General features: G+C 45.5%; 1 protein-coding gene across 1 annotated transcript in view; it reads left to right on the plus strand.

Moving 5' to 3' along the window:
• The window catches only part of AHCYL2 (adenosylhomocysteinase like 2), a 172,887-nt gene that overhangs the window by 125,875 nt on the left and 27,325 nt on the right, over positions 1-19,687 (plus strand). Inside the window, exons 3-4 of the mRNA XM_065402821.1 lie at positions 17,143-17,286; positions 18,951-19,051. Coding sequence (XP_065258893.1) covers positions 17,143-17,286; positions 18,951-19,051 — 245 coding nt within the window. The remainder of the gene's footprint in view (positions 1-17,142; positions 17,287-18,950; positions 19,052-19,687) is intronic.

Consider the following 19,687-nt stretch of genomic DNA (forward strand, 5'->3'; position numbering starts at 1 on the left):
TCACAGCAGCAAGGCAGCACAGCCTAGTGGTATGCATGTGGTAATCCTGTCTCCGCCAGTGACTAAGTGGCTTGGCCTTTGGCAAATCATTTAATCTCTCAGTGTCTGTTTTCCCCCTTCTGTAAAATCAGGATAATCCTTACCTGCCTTGCAGTGGTGTTATGAGGATTAGTTAGTTAATATTTGTCCAGCGCTTTGAAGCGCTTAAGTGCTAAGTGTTGTTGTTGTGCACATTACACACATAAATTGGTTATCGAAATAAGATTAAGTTAATAATATCTTTAATTAAAGGAGATTGATTTCTTTCTCACGCTGTTTCATAACTTCAGTGGGGTCAAACAGAAAAGGACCAAGGTACATTTTCTATTAGCTTGTAATAGGCATCTTTAGGAGGTGCAGGTCTTAGGAAGGATTAATTAGTTAGTGGGGAAGTGCCCTTTTTTGGAATGTACCCTAGTTCCTCTTTTTATCACTGTTTAAAAAGAATCTGGTGGTATCAGTAGTCAGATTTTCCTGGATCCAAACCCTAAATCTGAGCATCCTTGAATGTTGGGAAAGTTCAGATCCCCCTCCAGTTCCTGCCAGTTGGGACCCTTTCTAGTCTGTAGCTATTTCCCCCTCTCTTGGCCATTGGATAACACTCTTGTCCTCGGTAATTTTGTCAAGTGCCACAGGAAAGTAGGGCTCACACATAGCATAACTTCCTCTATGGCTGTTAACAGTAAAGATGCAGCATTTATGAAAATCTGGTTACTACCTATGTTTTACAGGCTTGGTTACAAAAAGTACATTCAGCCCAAGGAGTAACACCCAGATATGGTTTTAAAAACCCTTTGCACAGATTAGCTGTTTTCAGGAAAATAATCCTGCATTAACTAGTTAATCCTTCTGCAGTTTTTGATCCCAGTGTTCAGTATTGTATAACTTGCTTTCTTTATTAAAAGATAGGCTTCCAGTTCTTCACCTCCTTGAATGTGTTTTGCCGTCCATGTGCTGTTTGCAGGGTCAGACTTGCCTTTCGCACCCTTGCAGGGGACAGATCCTTTGCAGAGAAATTTCAGTAATGTATAATTCTTAGTAAGCAGATTAGGCACAAGCAGGTCTTGGGGAGCCTGGCACGCAGACAGTACCAGCACTAAGCTTTTTCCCTGGGGAGTGTTCTAAAGTGCCTGCGGGAGGCTAGAAAAGTCAATTACTAGCACACTGGGTGCTGTGTAAAAGACCATCTGCATACTGGCAGTACAGAACGGGGGGTTTTAACTGCTTGGTTGAGATTTACTGACACCTAGATGCTAATGAAAGGCTGTGGGAGCGCTGGAAAGAGGAGTTTGTATCCCTATAACTTGAGTCCTTTGAGTAGCTTATCAGTAACAAAATCCCACTCTTGGGATATAACTGAGCCTGCCATGGAAGCTTGGATCCCTCTGGAAAGTTCTGACTGCTGGAGGGACAACACACATGCTTTGTGACATGGAATACTCCATGAGGGGCTGTATAAGGGGGAGCGGACACCTTCTGTCACCTGAGTTCCTCCTCAGACCATCTAAGCTCAGAATACTGGGGGGGGTGGAATGTGGATCTCAACTTTCAGTTTAGGTAATTGCTCTTTCTCCTTTTATCAGTACAGATTCCCACTTGTGGGAAACACTGGTGCAGATTGTTATATTGTGACGGGTCACCAAAACTGAGACTCTTTTCCGCTTGGCTACAGCCTAGTTGGGGGGAGGGATAGCTCAGTGGTTTGAGCAGTGGCCTGCTAAACCCAGCATTGTGAGTTCAATCCTTGAGGGGGCCATTTAGGGATCAGGGGCAAAAATCTGTCAGGGACAGTACTTGGTCCTGCTGTGAAGGCAGGGGACTGGACTCAATGACCTTGCAAGGTCCCTTCCAGTTCTATGAGATAGGTATATCTCCATATAACAATAACAAATGCTTTGCACTAACAACTCTGAGTCTCCTTGGAAGAAAGATAGAAGTTTGATGAAAACTCCCTTTGCTGAGATTTCGGATCTGGGTGAAGCATGAGACCTCAGTTATGTTAAAAGAACCAGTGGAAGAGAAAATGGTGGCTTGACTCCACTGAATTCCCAAACTATCTTGTCCTGTTTGATGTTATCAGTAGAACCATGTGCCTTGTCTTTTATCTTTCCAATAACACTTGAATCAAGGGGTTTGGGGAAAAGGCAGACAGAAACTGATGGCTTTAATTCAGGGAGAAGATAACGATCAGGGAACCGCAACTTGTTCCTCCTCCGGAGCACTATTCTGCTTATTTGGAATTCTCTTGTGCTGCAACAAGATCGATTTGTCGTGTTCCACAGATTGGGGTATGGGGAAATAGTGAACAAGTCTTGGAGACTTAGGGTTCCAGAGCTTGAGCCTGAATGTCTACACCGCAGTTTTACAGCCCCATAACCCTAGTCAACTGACATGGGACAGCTGTGGGTGTTTAATTGCAAGGTAGATATACCCTGTATGCACAGTAAGCCAGGGTGTGAGCATACAGTGCACTAGTTTGCCACACACTAAGCAGTCGTGTAGACAAGCCTGTAGTGTGTCTTTAGGGATTATTTGTGTGTCATGTTGCTTGTTCTGCTGAGTTTGTCTGCCCAGGTATTCTCCTTGTCTGGGAGCTGAATAGTTGGTGATGTGATGGTGAATGCACTTCCTCCGGACATAGAAGGGTGGTTTATATGTTTTTTTGTAGTGTTGTATTTGTATATGTGGGAGGAATGTCTTTTATGCCAGTCTGGTTGATCTGAGTTCCGGTGTATATATATATGTGCAGTCTGCTTTCTTGTTTTGCTGATAACTGTGTTATCTGGGAGTTGGAGGCTTGAAAGAGCCCTTGAACGTAGATGGTTTATTTTCCTCAAGTCCACATTCTTTAGGTTTTTAGAGGTCTCATTCTTAATCTGGCAAAGGAAATAATCAGAATACATGATGCCATCAATCCTAGCAATTGTATGATTGTTCTGACTTGATGCTGCGGTGGAGAGTGTAACCGTTGTCTAGTCCTGAGAAGCTTCTGAAGCCTTGTGGTGGCAGGTAAATCCTTGTAGTTGTGGAGTGTGTGTCTGCTTCAGTGAATGTGATCCTGTAGATGGGAATAAAATGACTTTTCCTGATTTATCCTGAGGCCCAGGGACTGAATCGAGAGTATGTTTTTTTTGAAAGGGGTCTTGAACTTCTTGTAGTGACTTTGCCTTTATCAGCTGTCTAGGTATAGAAATACACTGTCACATGGACGTCTTAGCTGTGCTGCTGTACAGCCTGCTGCAAGGCAGTTGGTAGATACCAGCTGAGCAGTACGCAGAACTCCACATGGATAGCAAACCTTATTGATGCAGAAACAGTAATACTTCCTGTGTGCCAGTCGGCTGGATCTATAGAAATAAGTGTCTTTGAAGCTGAGAGCTACAAACCAATCTTGTAGATTTAAAGAGGAAGTAATGGAGACTACGATCATAGTCCAAAACTTAAAGTATTGAGTGAATGCCCTAAAATCCAGAATAGAAAGGAGCCCTCCAGGTCTAGTTGGAATAAGAAAAGAACAGGAATAACCACTTTCCACCAGTATTGATTGGGAAGTGTGTCGGTTCCACTAATCTGCAACAGAGCAGAATTTTCGTTTCTGATCCTTTTTTTTGCGAGAACAATCCCTGAAGAGGGATGGAAAAAGTGAATTATTTGGAACTATGGAGTGCGATTTTATGGCGTAGCCACTTCAAGAGTTTTCCAACACCCACTTGTCTGTGATAATTTTATTCCATGTTTTCAAAAACAGGGAACAGGTGGCCTCTGAAGCGAGAGGGAGACAGGGTTGATGTCCATTACATCCAGGTTGACTGGTCTGAGGCTCTCAAGTATACTTCCAAAACTTTTACTTGGTGTTTGAAGGAGGGCCTGAAACACAGCATGAAGACATATGCGTCTGACAACAAGACTGAGATCTGTGTTTGCCAGAAGAGAGGAAGACCTTTGGTGTGGTTTCCTCTTGACAGTCCGGAGAAGTCAACAGATCTTGTTTGTGGTATCTAAAGGGAGCCTTCCTTCTGAAGGAGGGTTTTTATATTCCTAGAGTCTTCAAAGTGAATCTTGAATCTTTCACTTTCTCTAAGGTCTCATTCTTGCAGGTACTAAAGAAGCTCCCAACATTCAAAGGGAAGGTCTTCCCTTCTGGGTTATTTGTGTGGAGGGACTAGAGCACTTTAGCCATGTTGCCCTTCTGCTGGTTATGGCAGTGGCAATAGAACGATTAGACACATCATGCGCAGCCTTGGAAGAGTGCTTAGCCACTGTTCGCCCCTTTGTTTAAATGTCCCCAGCTGCTTCTCACTGCTTTTCTGGAAGGAGACACAACGGGGGACCCAGTCTGTCCCACATATAAAAATCATCTTTCTAGTAATGTCTGATAAGTTGTGATGCTCATTTGTAAAGTGGCCTGGCATCTGAGTAGTTCTGTCTGTCTGGCACCGTTGTCATTTGGGTTGACTTGTACACTCTCCTTAAATCTGTTTTCTCATTAGTGCCAGACAACTAGAGAAGATGATTTTGGATGCCAGAAGAAGCATTCAACCCATGTGAGGACACTTGATAGAATTTATACATCTTATAAGAAGTTGGAATGATTGAAACTGAAATCATCTATAGATCCTTGGCCAGCCCAATAGATAATCTTTAATAGGCAGTGCAAGTTACTTTGGTTCCAAGTCATCAAATAATTTTTGCATTTTTTTTCTTGGACTGGACAGTTCTAAGTCCAGTGTGCCTGCAATTCTCGTCAAAAGATCTTGAAAGGATTTAAAGTTCTCTGGAGGGAAACTGTAGAGAATTCCATCAGGGGAGGAGGGCAAACAGTGTGGATCAGGTTCTTGAGAAGTCCATATCAGGTATGTCTACATTGCAATAAAAAATCCGTGACACTGAGTCTCAGAGCCCGGGTCAATTGACTCAGGCTCACTGGGCTAAAAATTGCAGTATAGACATTTGGGCTTGGGCTGAAGCCCAGGCTCTGAGATCCACCCCATTCACGGGGTCTCAGAGCTCGGGCTCCAGTCCAAGCCTGAGCATTTACACTACAATTTTTAGCCCCGAGCCCCGTGAGTCCAGGCCAACCATAGCCTTTCTGCAGGTCTTTTATTGCAGTGTAGACATACCCTCCGAGGCGTTCTCACCAGCAGAGAGCTCTGTATTAGCTATGAATAGAGCAGATGATGCGGGGAGGTTCCATCGTTCTAGGTTCCAGTTGCTTTGTCTTTGGAATGGAATGTGTTGGTGATGGCTTCCATTTGGTTTCCGGTCCCTGAATGTTGATTTGTCTGTTGATCCTAAGGTTGAGGGGCTCAAAGAGCCTGACATCCCGAAAGGGAACTCGTTCCATAAAGATAAAATGATATCAAGGGTCCCCTCAGATTATGATGATGAACCGGGCCTGCTATTTAGGCAATCATCATCAAGGTTACGACCAAGAAGAATTTGGGGTAAGGCTTGGGAAACAGAGAGCTCTTGGCACAGGTTTCAAACTTCACCTCATATGACAGCAAGGTCAGCTCTGAGTGATCAGAGATCTTAGTCTTCGACACTAGTGCAACCCCATGTTTTGCCTTAGTAATTGGGATGAAGGGGAGGGGGAACTCCTACTGAGAACATAAGAATGGCCGTACTGGGTCAGACCAAAGGTCCATCTAGCCCAGTATCCTGTCTACCGACAGTGGCCAATGCCAGGTGCCCCAGAGGGAGTGAACCTAACAGGTAATGATCAAGTGATCTCTCTCCTGCCATCCATCTCCACCCTCTGACAAACAGAAGCTAGGGACACCATTCCTTACCCATCCTGGCTAATAGCCATTAATGGACTTAACCTCCATGAATTTATCCAGTTCTCTTTTAAACGCTGTTATAGTCCTAGCCTTCACAACCTCCTCAGGCAAGGAGTTCCACAAGTTGACTGTGCGCTGTGTGAAGAAGAACTTCCTTTTATTTGTTTTAAACCTGCTGCCCATTAATTTCATTTGGTGACCCCTAGTTCTTGTATTATGGGAATAAGTAAATAACTTTTCCTTATCTACTTTCTCCACATCACTCATGATTTTATATGCCTCTATCATATCCGCCCTTAGTCTCCTCTTTTCCAAGCTGAAAAGTCCTAGCCTCTTTAATCTCTCCTCATATGGGACCCGTTCCAAATCCCTAATCATTTTAGTTGCCCTTCTCTGAACCTTTTCTAGTACCAGTATATCTTTTTTGAGATGAGGAGACCACATCTGTACGCAGTATTCAAGATGTGGGCGTACCATCGATTTATATAAGGGCAATAATATATTCTCCTTCTTATTCTCTATCCCCTTTTTAATGATTCCTAACATCCTGTTTGCTTTTTTGACCACCTCTTCACACTGCATGGACATCTTCAGAGAACTATCCACGATGACTCCAAGATCTTTTTCCTGATTCGTTGTAGCTAAATTAGCCCCCATCATATTGTATGTATAGTTGGGGTTATTTTTTCCAATGTGCATTACTTTACATTTATCCACATTAAATTTCATTTGCCATTTTGTTGCCCAATCACTTAGTTTTGTGAGATCTTTTTGAAGTTCTTCACAGTCTGCTTTGGTCTTAACTATCTTGAGCAGATTAGTATCATCTGCAAACTTTGCCACCTCACTTTTTACCCCTTTCTCCAGATCATTTATGAATAAGTTGAATAGGATTGGTCCTAGGACTGACCCTTGGAGTTACCCCTCTCCATTCTGAGAATTTACCATTAATTCCTACCCTTTGTTCCCTGTCTTTTAACCAGTTCTCAATCCATGAAAGGACCTTCCCTCTTATACCATGACATTTACGTAAGAGCCTTTGGTGAGGGACCTTGTCAAAGGCTTTCTGGAAATCTAAGTACTATGTCCACCGGATCCCCCTTGTCCACATGTTTGTTGGCCCTTCAAAGAACTCTAATAGATTAGTAAGACACGATTTCCCTTTACAGAAACCATGTTGACTTTTGCCCAACAAGTTATGTTCTTCTAGGTGTCTGACAATTTTATTCTTTACTATTGTTTCTACTAATTTGCCCAGTACTGACGTTAGATTTACCGGTCTGTAATTGCCGGGATCACCTCTAGAGCCCTTTTAAAATATTGGCGTTACGCTAGCTATCTTCCAGTCGTTGGGTACAGAGGCCGATTTAAAGGACAGGTTACAAACCCTAGTTAATAGTTCCGCAACTTCACATTTGAGTTCTTTCAGAACTCTTGGGTGAATGCCATCCGGTCCCGGTGACTTGTTAATGTTAAGTTTATCAATTAATTCCAAAACCTCCTCTAGTGACACTTCAATCTGTGACAGTTCCTCAGATTTGTCACCTACAAAAGCCGGCTCAGGTTTGGGAATCTCCCTAACATCCTCAGCCGTGAAGACTGAAGCAAAGAATCCATTTAGTTTCTCCGCAATGACTTTATCATCTTTAAGCGCTCCTTTTGTAGCTCGATCATCGAGGGGCCCAACTGGTTGTTTAGCAGGCTTCCTGCTTCTGATGTACTTAAAAAACATTTTGTTGTTACCTTTTGAGTTTTTGGCTAGCCGTTCTTCAAACTCCTCTTTGGCTTTTCTTATTACATTTTTACACTTAATTTGGCAGTGTTTATGCTCGTTTCTATTTACCTCACTAGGATCTGACTTCCACTTTTTAAAGGAAGTCTTTTTATCTCTCACTGCTTCTTTTACATGGTTATTAAGCCACGGTGGCTCTTTTTTAGTTCTTTTACTGTGTTTCTTAATTTGGGGTATACATTTAAGTTGGGCCTCTATTATGGTGTCTTTAAAAAGCGCCCATGCAGCTTGCAGGGATTTCACTTTAGTCAATGTACCTTTTAATTTCTGTTTAACTAACCCCCTCATTTTTGCATAGTTCCCCTTTTTCAAATTAAATGCCACAGTGTTGGGCTGTTGAGATGTTCTTCCCACCACAGGGATGTTAAATGTTGTTATATTATGGTCACTATTTCCAAGCGGTCCTGTTACAGTTACCTCTTGGACCAGCTCCTGCGCTCCACTCACGACTAAATCTAGAGTTGCCTCTCCCCTTGTGGGTTCCCGTACCAGCTGCTCCATGAAGCAATCATTTAAAGTATCGAGAAATTTTGTCTCTGCATTTCATCCTGAGGTGACATGTTCCCAGTCAATATGGAGATAATTGAAATCCCCCACTATTACTGAGTTCTTAATTTTGATAGCCTCTCTAATTTCCCTTAGCATTTCATCATCACTATCACTGTCCTGGTCAGGTAGTTGATAATAGATCCCTAATGTTATATTCTTATTAGAACATGAAATTACTATCCATAGAGATTCTATGGAACATGTGGATTCACTTAAGATTTTTACTTCATTTGATTCTACATTTTCTTTCACATATAGTGCCACTCTCCTCCCCCCCCCCTTCCCCCCCCCCCCCCGCACGACCTGTTCTGTCCTTCCGATATATTTTGTACCCCGGAATGATTGTGTCCCATTGATTGTCCTCAATCCACCAGGTTTCTGTGATGCCTATTATATCAATATCCTCCTTTAACACGAGGCACTCTAGTTCACCCATCTTATTATTTAGACTTCTAGCATTTGTGTACAAACACTTTAAAAACTTGTCACTGTTTATTTGTCTGCCCTTTTCTGATGTGTCCGATTCTTTATGTGAATGTTTCTCGTCTGATCTGGCCCTTACATTATCCTCTTCCATCCTCTGCTCCTGACTATAACCCAGAGAATCTCTATCAATAGACTCTCCTGTAAGAGAAGTCTCTGTCCGATCCACACGCTCCTCTGCAGCAGTCGGCTTTCCCCCATCTCCTAGTTTAAAAACTGCTCTGCAACCTTTTTAATGTTAAGTGCCAGCAGTCTGGTTCCACTTTGGTTTAGGTGGAGCCCATCCTTCCTGTATAGGCTCCCCCTATCCCCAAAGTTTCCCGAATTCCTAATGAATCTAAACCCCTCCTCTCTACACCATCGTCTCATCCACGCATTGAGACTCTGAAGCTCTGCCTGCCTACCTGGCCCTGCGCGTGGAACTGGGAGCATTTCTGAGAATGCCACCATAGAGGTCCTGGATTTCAGTCTCTTCCCTAGCAGCCTAAATTTGGCCTCCAGGACGTCTCTCCTACTCTTCCCTATGTCATTGGTACCTACATGTACCACGACCACCGGCTCCTTCCCAGCACTACACGTAAGTCTATCCAGATGCCTCGAGAGATCCGCAACCTTCGCACCAGGCAGGCAAGTCACCATACGGTTCTCTCGGTCATCACAAACCCAGCTATCTACGTTTCTAATGATCGAATCTCCCATTACTAACACCTGCCTTTTCCTAGTGACTGGAGTTCCCTCCCCCGGAGAGGTAACCTCAGTGCGAGAGGCAACCCCAGCACCATCTGGAAGGAGGGTCCCAACTATGGGAAGGTTTCCCTCTGCTCCTGTTGACTGCTCTGCTTCCCTGGGCCTTTCATCCTCCTCAACAGTGCGGGGGCTGTCTGACCGGAGGTGGGACAATTCTACAGTGTCCTGGAAAGCCTCATCAACATACCTCTCTGCCTCCCTTAGCTCCTCCAGTTCCGCCACCCTGGCCTCCAAAATCCGTACGCAGTCTCTGAGGGCCAGGAGCTCCTTGCACCGAATGCACACATACGCCACCCGCCCACAGGACAGGTAATCATACATGCTGCACTCAGTGCAATAAACTGGATAGCCCCCACTCTGCTGCTGGGCTTCTGCCTGCATTGTCTCCTAGTTAATGAAGGGGTTTTGTTTAAATCAAGAAGTTTTGACTGTAGTTTAGATTATAGTTTTAAAACAATAACAGCAAGGGGCCCTTGCCCCCTTCCCGCTCCCCTTCCCAACTCCCTTGCAAAACTCCCTGTTAGCAGCCCCTGGTCGCTTGCACACTGCTTTATAAAGCCCTGGCCTGCTTGATAGCCCCGCCCACGGACTAAGGCTCAGCCAATTAACAGAGGCTTCTAGCTTTCAAACCTTCCTTTGAAGCTCACAGCGTCCAACTGCCAGCCACAGCACACGGTCCTTCAAACAAACAAACAGACGGACAAACACAAGCTCAGCACACAGCGAGTAACCCCCAAACACAAACACACACTACAGACAGTCACTTACCCCAAAGGTGCTGTATTTGCTCCTCCTTCACCTGGAGAGTCATGAATGAAATCTGTCCTTAATGGGACGATCCAGTTGGGTTGTCCTCAATAAATCTCTTAGATGCCAAACAAGGAACTGGGCTCAGAATATTAGCTACCCGCCCGAAGGTTTGTGTGTCATTGGCACCAGCCATAACGATTTCCACACTGTCTTGAATTCTGTGACTGGGGACAAAGATTTGTTCCTCGGCACTGGGGAACTTAATCTCTTAGGCACCAGATGTTTCTGAGCTCCAGCATCTCTCGCACCAGAGATTGTATGTCTTCTATCCCCATTAGACCTCTGAGCATGAGAATCAGGGGAAAGATGGGTGTCATCTTTCTTCTTCTGTCTCTTGGCCCCAAGAAACAGTGGCTCAAACCTGGGGTACCATTCAGCCCACCTGAGTGTCCAGACCTTGACAGCCCTGAGCATTTCTTGGCACTGGATTTTTGCCTTCTCCTACATTCAGGAATGACAGGAAGGACCAGATACCAAATCTGACTCCATATCCATCCTTGGAGCCCTCAGTGCTTTATCCATCAGGATTAACCTGAGGCACGACTCATGGTCTCTTCATGCCTGAGACATAAACCCCGTATAGACTGAACAACACTGGCAACACTCCAGTCTGTGATCCTTGCCTCGTGCATCATAAAGAGTGGCTCTGAGTGCCAGAAACACAAGAGGGCCATTCTGTATAATAACACATATTTCTTTATTCATTGAGCTATGGAAAGAGGAGAGGGAGTTCCAACATGCTGCTTCAATAGCTGGAAGGAGCTGAGTGCACTTTAAGGGGCCGTGCCCCATTATCTAGCCTCTCATGAAGTATTCAGAGCTCCAGGCAGTCAGGGCATCTGACTCCACAAGGCTGAGTTTTCCATAGGGTTCTGAGCTTCTATGGAGAATACAGGTGCATCTCTAGAGGGGGGAGGGGTCTGCACTGATCATACTTGAAGGCGAACCAGCAACTTCGGAGGAAAAGTGTTTGGATGCAAATAAATAAATAGAACTGGGGTGAGTGAGAGAAAATGAAAAACAAGTAAAGAAAATGTATAAACAATGCAAAGAAGAAACACGTGACGCTTTTGTCACCAGGTGTTTGTGTATTTATAATTTAAATAGAAAGGTGAAACTTCTCACTGACTCTTATCTAGGGTTACCATACATCCGGATTTTCCCGGACATGTCCAGCTTTTTGGGCCTCAAATCCCCGTCCGGGAGGAAATCCCAAAAAGCCAGACATGTCCGGGAAAATAGAGAGGGAGGGGTCGTGGTGCTCGGCCCGGGGCCGGCGGTGCTCAGCCGGCGGCCGGAGCCGCTGGGGCCGGCGGTGCTCGGCCGGGGGCCGGAGCCGCTCGGCCGGAACCAGGGCTGGCGCCCCAGGAGCCGAGCCGGGCAGGAGACGCCGGGGCCAGAGCCTCTTGGCCTGGGCCGGCCGGCCGCCGGAGGGAGCCGCTCGGCCGGGGGGGCCGGACTGGGCCGCGCCGCGCCCCGCCCCAGCCCCAGCTTACCTGCTGCCTCCCTGTTTGAGGCTTCCCGCGAACATTTGATTCGCGGGAAGCGGGAGGGGGAGGAGCAGGGGGCGGAGCGTTCAGGGGAGGGGACAGAGTTGGGGCAGGGACTTTGGGGAAGGGGTGGAGTTGGGGCGGGGCTGGGGGCGGGGAAGGGGCAGAGTTGGGGCGGGGCCCCGTGGAGTGTCCTCTTTTTTTTAAATTAAAATATGGTAACCCTATCTTACCAGTCCTTGGAGATTTGGCTAATGGGATTGTGGGATCCGGTACTGATGCAGTGGTTCTCCTTCAGTAACACCAGATCATGTGTTCTTGCTGTAAGACAAAACGTGTTTTTAATAACTGTCAGCATCACAGTTCTGAAAATCTAGCTGGGGCTTTCTGCCTCTTACCACGCTTAGACAAAGGCCCACCAATGGGCAGACAGTTCTGTTGATGCGTGAGGCAAAACAGATCAAGCGTCCTCTCCAATAGCTGTAAGGGCTGTGCAGAGCTAAAGGAAGCAAACACTTGTTCATGTCCATAAAGTGAGCAGCTGAGACTCGGAGTGGAGTGGAGTGGAGATGCTGAGTGTGCCATTTTTAAATGCCTGTTCTTTTGACCATAATTGCACTTTAAAACCCTTGTACATCCAACGACCTTCCTGCCCATTGTTCCAATCTTAAATCTCCTTAACGAGGATTTATCTCCAAATAACACATTCCCATGTCTACACCACAAACTTTGGTTGAAGCAGGTAACATCAGTGTACAACCACTGAAGATAATATATTGCTCATGCGTATGCATACTTGGCTGCTTATGTACTCACCAGGAGTGCTTGTGTCCATACAAAGTGTGGTGCATCTTGGGTAGGTATCCCAGTGTCCATGCCCCGCTATCCGGTGCAATGCCTTTTGGGAAATTTTCACAATATGGGAGGTAGAAATGAGTCACACAGGAATGTCTGAAAGCTAAGGGTCAAGTTTCCAGCATGCAACTTTCTGCATCCTGTAATGCCGTCCCTATTCCATAATTTTCATGCCTTTTATTTAAAATCCCACAAACATGCACGGCACTTTTCGTGTCAGTCATCTCTGATAGAAGCCTGGGGCCTGCAGTGCCCTGCACTCCTCTCATGAACATTGCAAATACAGGACACACAATTCTCCTGTATTTGCAGACCTCCATGAAGTACCACAACAACAAGGTTCATGACAATTTCTTCAAAGGCAATTTGCTAAGGGACATAATGAAAAACATTCAAGGTTGTTGGTGGCATTCATGGAGCAGTTGCAGAGAGTGGAGCGCCACTTCTGGGCCCGAGAAATGAGCATTGACTGGCGGGATCACATCCTAAAGCAGGTTTGGAACAATGAGCAGTGGCTGCAGAACTTTTGGATGCGAAAGACTCTATTCCTAGATCTTTGTAATGAGCTTGGCCTAACCCTCCAGTGCAGGAACATCAGAATGAGAGCTCCACTGACAGTGGAGAAGTGAGTGGTGATCACACTCTGGAAGCTTGCAACTCCGGATTGCTACTGGTCAGTGGGAAATTATTTTGAAGTTGGAAAATCCATAGTGGGGGCCATTGTCATGCAAGTGTGTAGGGCCATTAATTGTCTCCTGCTATGCAGGACTATGACTCTTGTCCTGCACATTGCCAAAGTGGATGGATTTGCAGCAGTGGGGTTCCTGAACTGTGGTGGGGTGATAGCACACACATCTCTATTATGTCACCAGCCCACCTTGCAATGAGTACATCAACAGAAAGGGCTACTTTTCTGTGGTTATGCAAGTGTCGGTGGACCACCAGGGACACTAAATCAGTGTAGGCTGGTCAGGGAAGCTGCATGACCCTTGCATCTTTAAGAACACAGGATTGTTAAGAAAGATTCAACTACTGGCAGGTGCAGAATGGCAGTTGAAAGTGCTTTTATTAGATTGAAGGGACCCTGGCATTGATTACTCACTAGATTGGATCTCCGTGAGAAAAATGTCCCAGTAGTTATAGCTGCCTATTGTGTACTGCATAGTATCTGTGAGGCAAAGGAGGAAAAGCTGCTGCCAGGGTGGAGGTGGAGTTTAACAGGGCCATTGCAAGAGCTCAACATGGAGCGCTGCAGTTGAGGGAGGCTTTGAAAGAGCACTTTAATGGTCAGCCACAGCAGTGTTCTGTGCTGGAGTGTTTTCGGGGCCTGAAGGTTTGGATGCTCTTAGGAATTGTGTAGTCCTTCCTGTACATTAATAACTATGCTTGTGTGTTTTACTGAACCTATTTATGCAGTGTTTGCTGTACTTTTATAAACATGAGCCGGTGTTTTCTTGAACCTAGTTCTGTGGTGACACACATTTACAAGTACTGGGTGCTTTGAGTACTGCTATGCATTCTACACTAAGAAAGATAATTTTATTTTAAAAACATATTAATTTATTGAGTGGCAAAAACAGTGCAATAAAACCAATGTGCAAACACCACCACGCCATTCAACCCAAACTTTTAACAGAAATGAATAGAAGAGAACTTTAATACTGGAAAGACAGCAAACATTTCTAGCCGTTTCAACGCACAAATGTAGCCCATTATGGCTTACACATACTCTGATCTGTGAGAACCAAGGGTGGTGTATGTGAAGCTGTGGTTTTCCTTGTTGTCCCCCAGTGGGGAATGGTAGGGATAAGGACATAGCCCATGATGCCGCATGGCATGCTGGGAGATGTAGTGAGCTGCTTACCATGGAGTTCTCTAAGGACTGCAAAGGGTGGGATTTCTGTAGGTCAGCCAGAGTCTGCACCATTTCGGTTTGGTACCTGAGAAGCCCCATTGTGTCCTGGTGCATCTCCTTCTCCTTTTCCTGCTGGGATTCCTGGGCCTTTCTCCTGTCAGCTCCGTCCTTCTCCATGCCCTCTGCCTTTCAGACCCTTTGATCATGATCTGATGCAGCACTGGCTTGTAGGATCTCGCTGAACATGTCCTTCCTAGTCCTTTTCTTTCTCCTCCTCCTCAGGATCAGGCATGCAACGGCTGCAGTGTCAGCAGCTGCTGATAAAAACAGGCAGGTGTGTCATTGGATTTCCAGTCCCAATGGAAAGGAAAGGATAAGTTTCAAAACTCCCTTCCATTATTCTAATAAAAGTGTTTAATAAGATATGCTTATTGACACTTCAGTTTTGGAGTGACTCTGCACATCACCACTCTGTCCCACCCAGGGCGAGGTGGGAGAAAGGAAATCCAGTTGCATGAAACAATACAATTTTGGTCCCTATTCCATGGGTATGAGTATAGGGCAGGGGAACTGAATATTGGCACTATTTTCCACAAGCAGTGGTGATTTTAGCTGATATCTCACTCTCGAGAGTAACAAAGGCACAGAAAGCTCACCTTTTACTGGCATCCTGAAACCCCCTTCCTTCCCTCCTCCCCCCCCCCCCCCCGCCTATATGCCACTAGCTTGTTGACTGCAGTGGTGCCAGCCAAACTCATTGTGGAGTGGCATGGGAAGTGTCCTACTACAGAGGAAGAAATAAGGCAGCCATCCCAAGAAACCTTTGGGAAAGGATTGCAGAGTACCTCCATGAACGTTTTCACCAAGATCTCTCCGGATACAAGGGACATTCCTGTGTACATAAACAAAGCACTCCACATGGCCCTCCTCCCTTTCCCCATGCCTAACCCTTCAGAGGAATGAACAGCAGATATCAACTCTGCCTCCGTTGGTTGGTCTGCTACCTCTTCTGGGGCGAGTAATACAATGACAAGTTGGTATCGTTGTCATGTTAACTAGGTGATGGACCAGGTGCCATCTTTAAATTTAAGCATTGTAAGGGAAAATGCATGCACACAGAGGTCCCTTCCCCTTCATTGGGTTTGTCCAGGCTCGGCAGGCTGGACTGGCTAGACTGTGGGGAATTCTCGAATGGGTTCTGGCTCATGCCATGGCTGGAACCTGCCTTCCCCCCTGCATCTCTCCCCTCTTCCTCCTCCTCACTGTTCACAGCAGAAGTCTCTGACTTGGGCTCTTCCAAGGTATCCGCAATGCTTTGTGGGGTGCTGATGGGGTCTTCACCAAATATGGCATGCAGCTTGTTGTAAAAGTGGCAGGTCTGCGGCTCAACACCAGAATGATTGTTGGCCTCCCTGGCCTTGTGGTATGTTGGCACAGTTCCTTTGCTTTCACGTGTCATTGCTGCTGATCCCTGTTGTACCCTTTGCCTGCATCCCCAGTGCAATCTTTTTGTAGATATCTATGTTTCTGTGGCTAGTCTGTATCTGTGCTTGCACAGCCTCTTCTCCCCACAGGCCCAGGAGATCCAGTATTTCCTGTCTATCCAGGCAGGAGTGCATCTAATGTGTGGAGCCATCATGGTCAGTTGGGCCGTTGCACACAACGAGAGAGCTGCTGGGTGTGCTTGTCACGGTGGGGAATCAAAAATATGCAGGCTGGTTTTTGGGGGACGGGGGTTTGCTTCTGGTCTGCATGACCCTGGGCAATGCAGTTCACAATCGAGACCAGAACAATCACTGTTGCAGGGAGAACTGTTAGGGTTGATACAGGTCACACCATGTTGGCACTCTCACTGTGTCAACCTCAATAGGTTGACTATTGCTCAATGGCATTTGGGGAGGTGGTTTTACTGTGTCACCGTAATAGGGCGCTTATGTTGGAGGGAGACTAATTTGAGTGTAGACACAGGCATAAATAGATCAACACAAGGAAACATATATCGACCTAACTTCATAGTGTAGACCAGGCCTTAGAAACTAAGTGAGTCCAGGGACTGTCCGTAAGCACCTTAAATGAGTCATGACTAGGCACTTTTACTATCAAACTACTATTTGGTGACTAACGTGAAATAAGACCGGGTCTCTGTCCAGTTCCTAGTGTACAACTCTCGACATAATAGGCAGGCTTGTAGGCAGTCTGAGGGGCCAGTGACTAAGTGGGTGGAGAATGTAGAGAGGGGACTTGGAGAGGCCACAGACATAAGAGTTGCAGTAGACAAGCTGAGAGGAGATGAAGGCATGAATGGAGCCTGGCACAGTCAAGGAAAAGATGTTGCTGAAGTAGTGATAGGAAATGTGGAGGGGGGCAGTTCAGGGTGAAGATTGATCCTGAGGTTGTGAACAGTAGAAGCAAAAGATCTCAGTTGAAGAAAGATATGGAGTGGCACCTGAACATGCTCTTGTTGCCCAGAAGAAACGCATCGGAGCTGTTGAGCTGATCATCTCAAAACTGGAAAGAACACAAATTCTAGGGCATATCTGTGAGTGATGCATAATTGTAAAGTATTTTTACCCTCAAGTGACCAGGTGTTTGGACATTTGCTGTAACTCGAACCTGTGTCCCCCTTTCCATTGCAGATTGTCTAACTTCTTCCACACCACAAATTCCCTTCTTTTGCTTCTTGGTGGGGTCGGGGATATTTTATTCTGCCTGATGTGTCCCCATTCTCTCATTCTCCAGCTGCCTCATACACCGACAGCTCTGATGATGAGACCTCCCCCCGGGACAAGCAACAGAAGAACTCTAAAGGCAGCAGCGATTTCTGTGTGAAAAACATAAAGCAGGCAGAGTTTGGGCGCCGAGAGATTGAAATTGCTGAACAAGGTAAAAAAGGAGGCAAGCTCCTCAAGTTTGATGCTGTTGTGATCTGGACTTCTCACTTGAACAACTTTAAATCCTCAGTACCTCAGACCTTCCCATCCTGCAGAGCTTATAACAAGGGCTTGTTAAAAATGTTTTTCAGCAGCAAATTGGGTTTTTGACTAAAGGAACCTTTCCCAGAGAAGTGCCTGTTTTCTGCAAAACATTTTGATCTTTTGTCAAAAAAAAAAAAAAAAAAAGCTTTAAACCCAAAATATTTCAGCCATACCCAGAAATATTTCAGTTTGGATATTCCATCTTGGTGCCTCATGGAAATTGTAGTTGTGTTTCCTCATGTCTTTATCCTCCACTATGGGCCAGCTTCCCCAGCCAGACTATACCTACCTCCCACAATACACCCTTGATGCAACTGCCTCTCCTCACCATAAAGGGAAACCATGGTGCATGATGGGGAAATGGAGTCTGACCAGGAACCCCAGAGAATAAGAGCATGTGACACCACAGAAGTGTTTCTGAATTAAAATATTTCAGTTTTTGGACAAAATATTTCCCCCCCGAAAAGTCTAATTTTTCCGTGGGAAAACTTTGACAAACTATTTTTTCATATTTGTTGTAATTTTCCATGGAGCGGGGAATAAGTCCGGTTTTTGACCAGCTCTACTCATAACCTTTTATACTTAAGGGTTCAAGTAGATGACCTGAAACTTCTCTTTGCCCTGTTACAACAGAGCTACGTGGTACACCTCCAACCAGGTGTAAAAGGCAAGAGGCTCCAGTGGCTAACACAAAATAGGGAAATATTTGTGTCCTAAAATTTCTTAGGCTACCTTAGCTCCTCTCTGTGCATCTCCTTAAAGTGCTCCCCATCCTTTTCTTGGGAGGTTCACTGTCCCACTGATTTCTTCTGGCACTGTTCCTGCTAATAAAAGTTAGGTTAGCCTATCGGAGAACAGAAAAAACATATCATGTGATCTAAGTGACCCACAATAGAGAAAATATTGAATATTCAAAGACCCGTTATTACAAACAGAAGAAGATGGTTTATCAAACAATTCACAAATAATAGGCAAAGTTGTCATTCAGACAACTTGTGAAAGGGGACCAAATCCAATTTCTAGATTGTTTGCAAGGATGAGAGTAGTCACAAATAGAGTGGGCTTATCCAAGTCCCAGCTCTCTAGACGGGTGCTGAAGGTGTAAGAACAACCCTGACATTCGTACACAGCCATAACAGTAGTGCCAACTATTGGATTTTAGCATGAGTCTTGTGATATTTGATTTTCTTAAAGCTCCAACTCATTTAGACAAGTGATTATGTGAAAATGTCAGCTTCCACTGGGGAGGGTGCAGTAAGTTTCTAGCTGTTCTGGTTGCAGAGAAAAGCTTGAAAACATAATTAGGCTGCACCCCAAAGACTTAAACACCAGAAGGCAAGTAAAAGGAATCTAAAACGTATAAATTTTTTAAAATCTTAATATTTTTAAGCCAATGTCATGATTTGAGGGGCCTGACTCCTGGCTTTTGAGAGTTTGGGGCTGGCAGTACTGCACAGATTTATTACAGTAGATCTTAAATGCTAAGGCAAGGTAGGGCAGCGGTGCTGGATGGCTGCTTCCTTGTGCTGACTCTTCTTTGCTTTTTAATGATGGATTTTTCTTTCCTTCCAGAGATGCCTGCACTTATGGCTTTAAGGAAGCGAGCTCAGGGAGAGAAGCCATTGGCTGGGGCCAAGATTGTGGGCTGCACGCACATAACTGCACAGACTGCCGTAAGGCCCTGTTTTATTTATTCAGTTCTTTTCCCTCTGCAGTGGGCATTTCAGCACGAAGCCTCTTTAAATTCCACTGTAGGGTGACTCCATTGGTATACAAAGGACGTACTCGTAGGAAATAGTCTCCCTGAAATAGTTATCATTACATAATGCCATGTTTGGAGAAAAATAGATTTCCCAGAGATTGGATGGCTTGGGGGATAGCTGAGGGGATATGCTGCCAGTGACTGATAGGTCCCCTGTCTGAGTCTGGCCCAGCATGGTAGTGACTGTAATGCTACCTACTGTTGGCTGTTCAGTGACCGGTATGAGACGGGTTAGTGGGTCTCAGTCCAGTTCCCAGACAATGGCAGTCCACAGCCCAAAAAACACCAACACAATTGGCACTAATTCATACCCTTGTTGGCAGTCTCAGCAGGGAGGCCAAAGAATGGATAGGCCCCGAAGACTGAAACCTGTTCTCAGTCCTTCCGGGGCAGGAGCACATTGGCGGGGCACTGTCAGGGAATCTTGCACTCTCTTTGTCTGCGCTGCGGCTGCTCTTGTGAGGGCTTTAGTCTCCAGAGATGTCAATCCAGCACATTTCACCAAAATCGCTTTTTAAAAAGGAGAATTGCCAACTTCTGAAAAGGT

This window comes from Emys orbicularis, chromosome 1 (genome assembly GCF_028017835.1).
Source record: "Emys orbicularis isolate rEmyOrb1 chromosome 1, rEmyOrb1.hap1, whole genome shotgun sequence".
In the NCBI taxonomy this organism is placed as follows: domain Eukaryota; kingdom Metazoa; phylum Chordata; order Testudines; family Emydidae; genus Emys; species Emys orbicularis.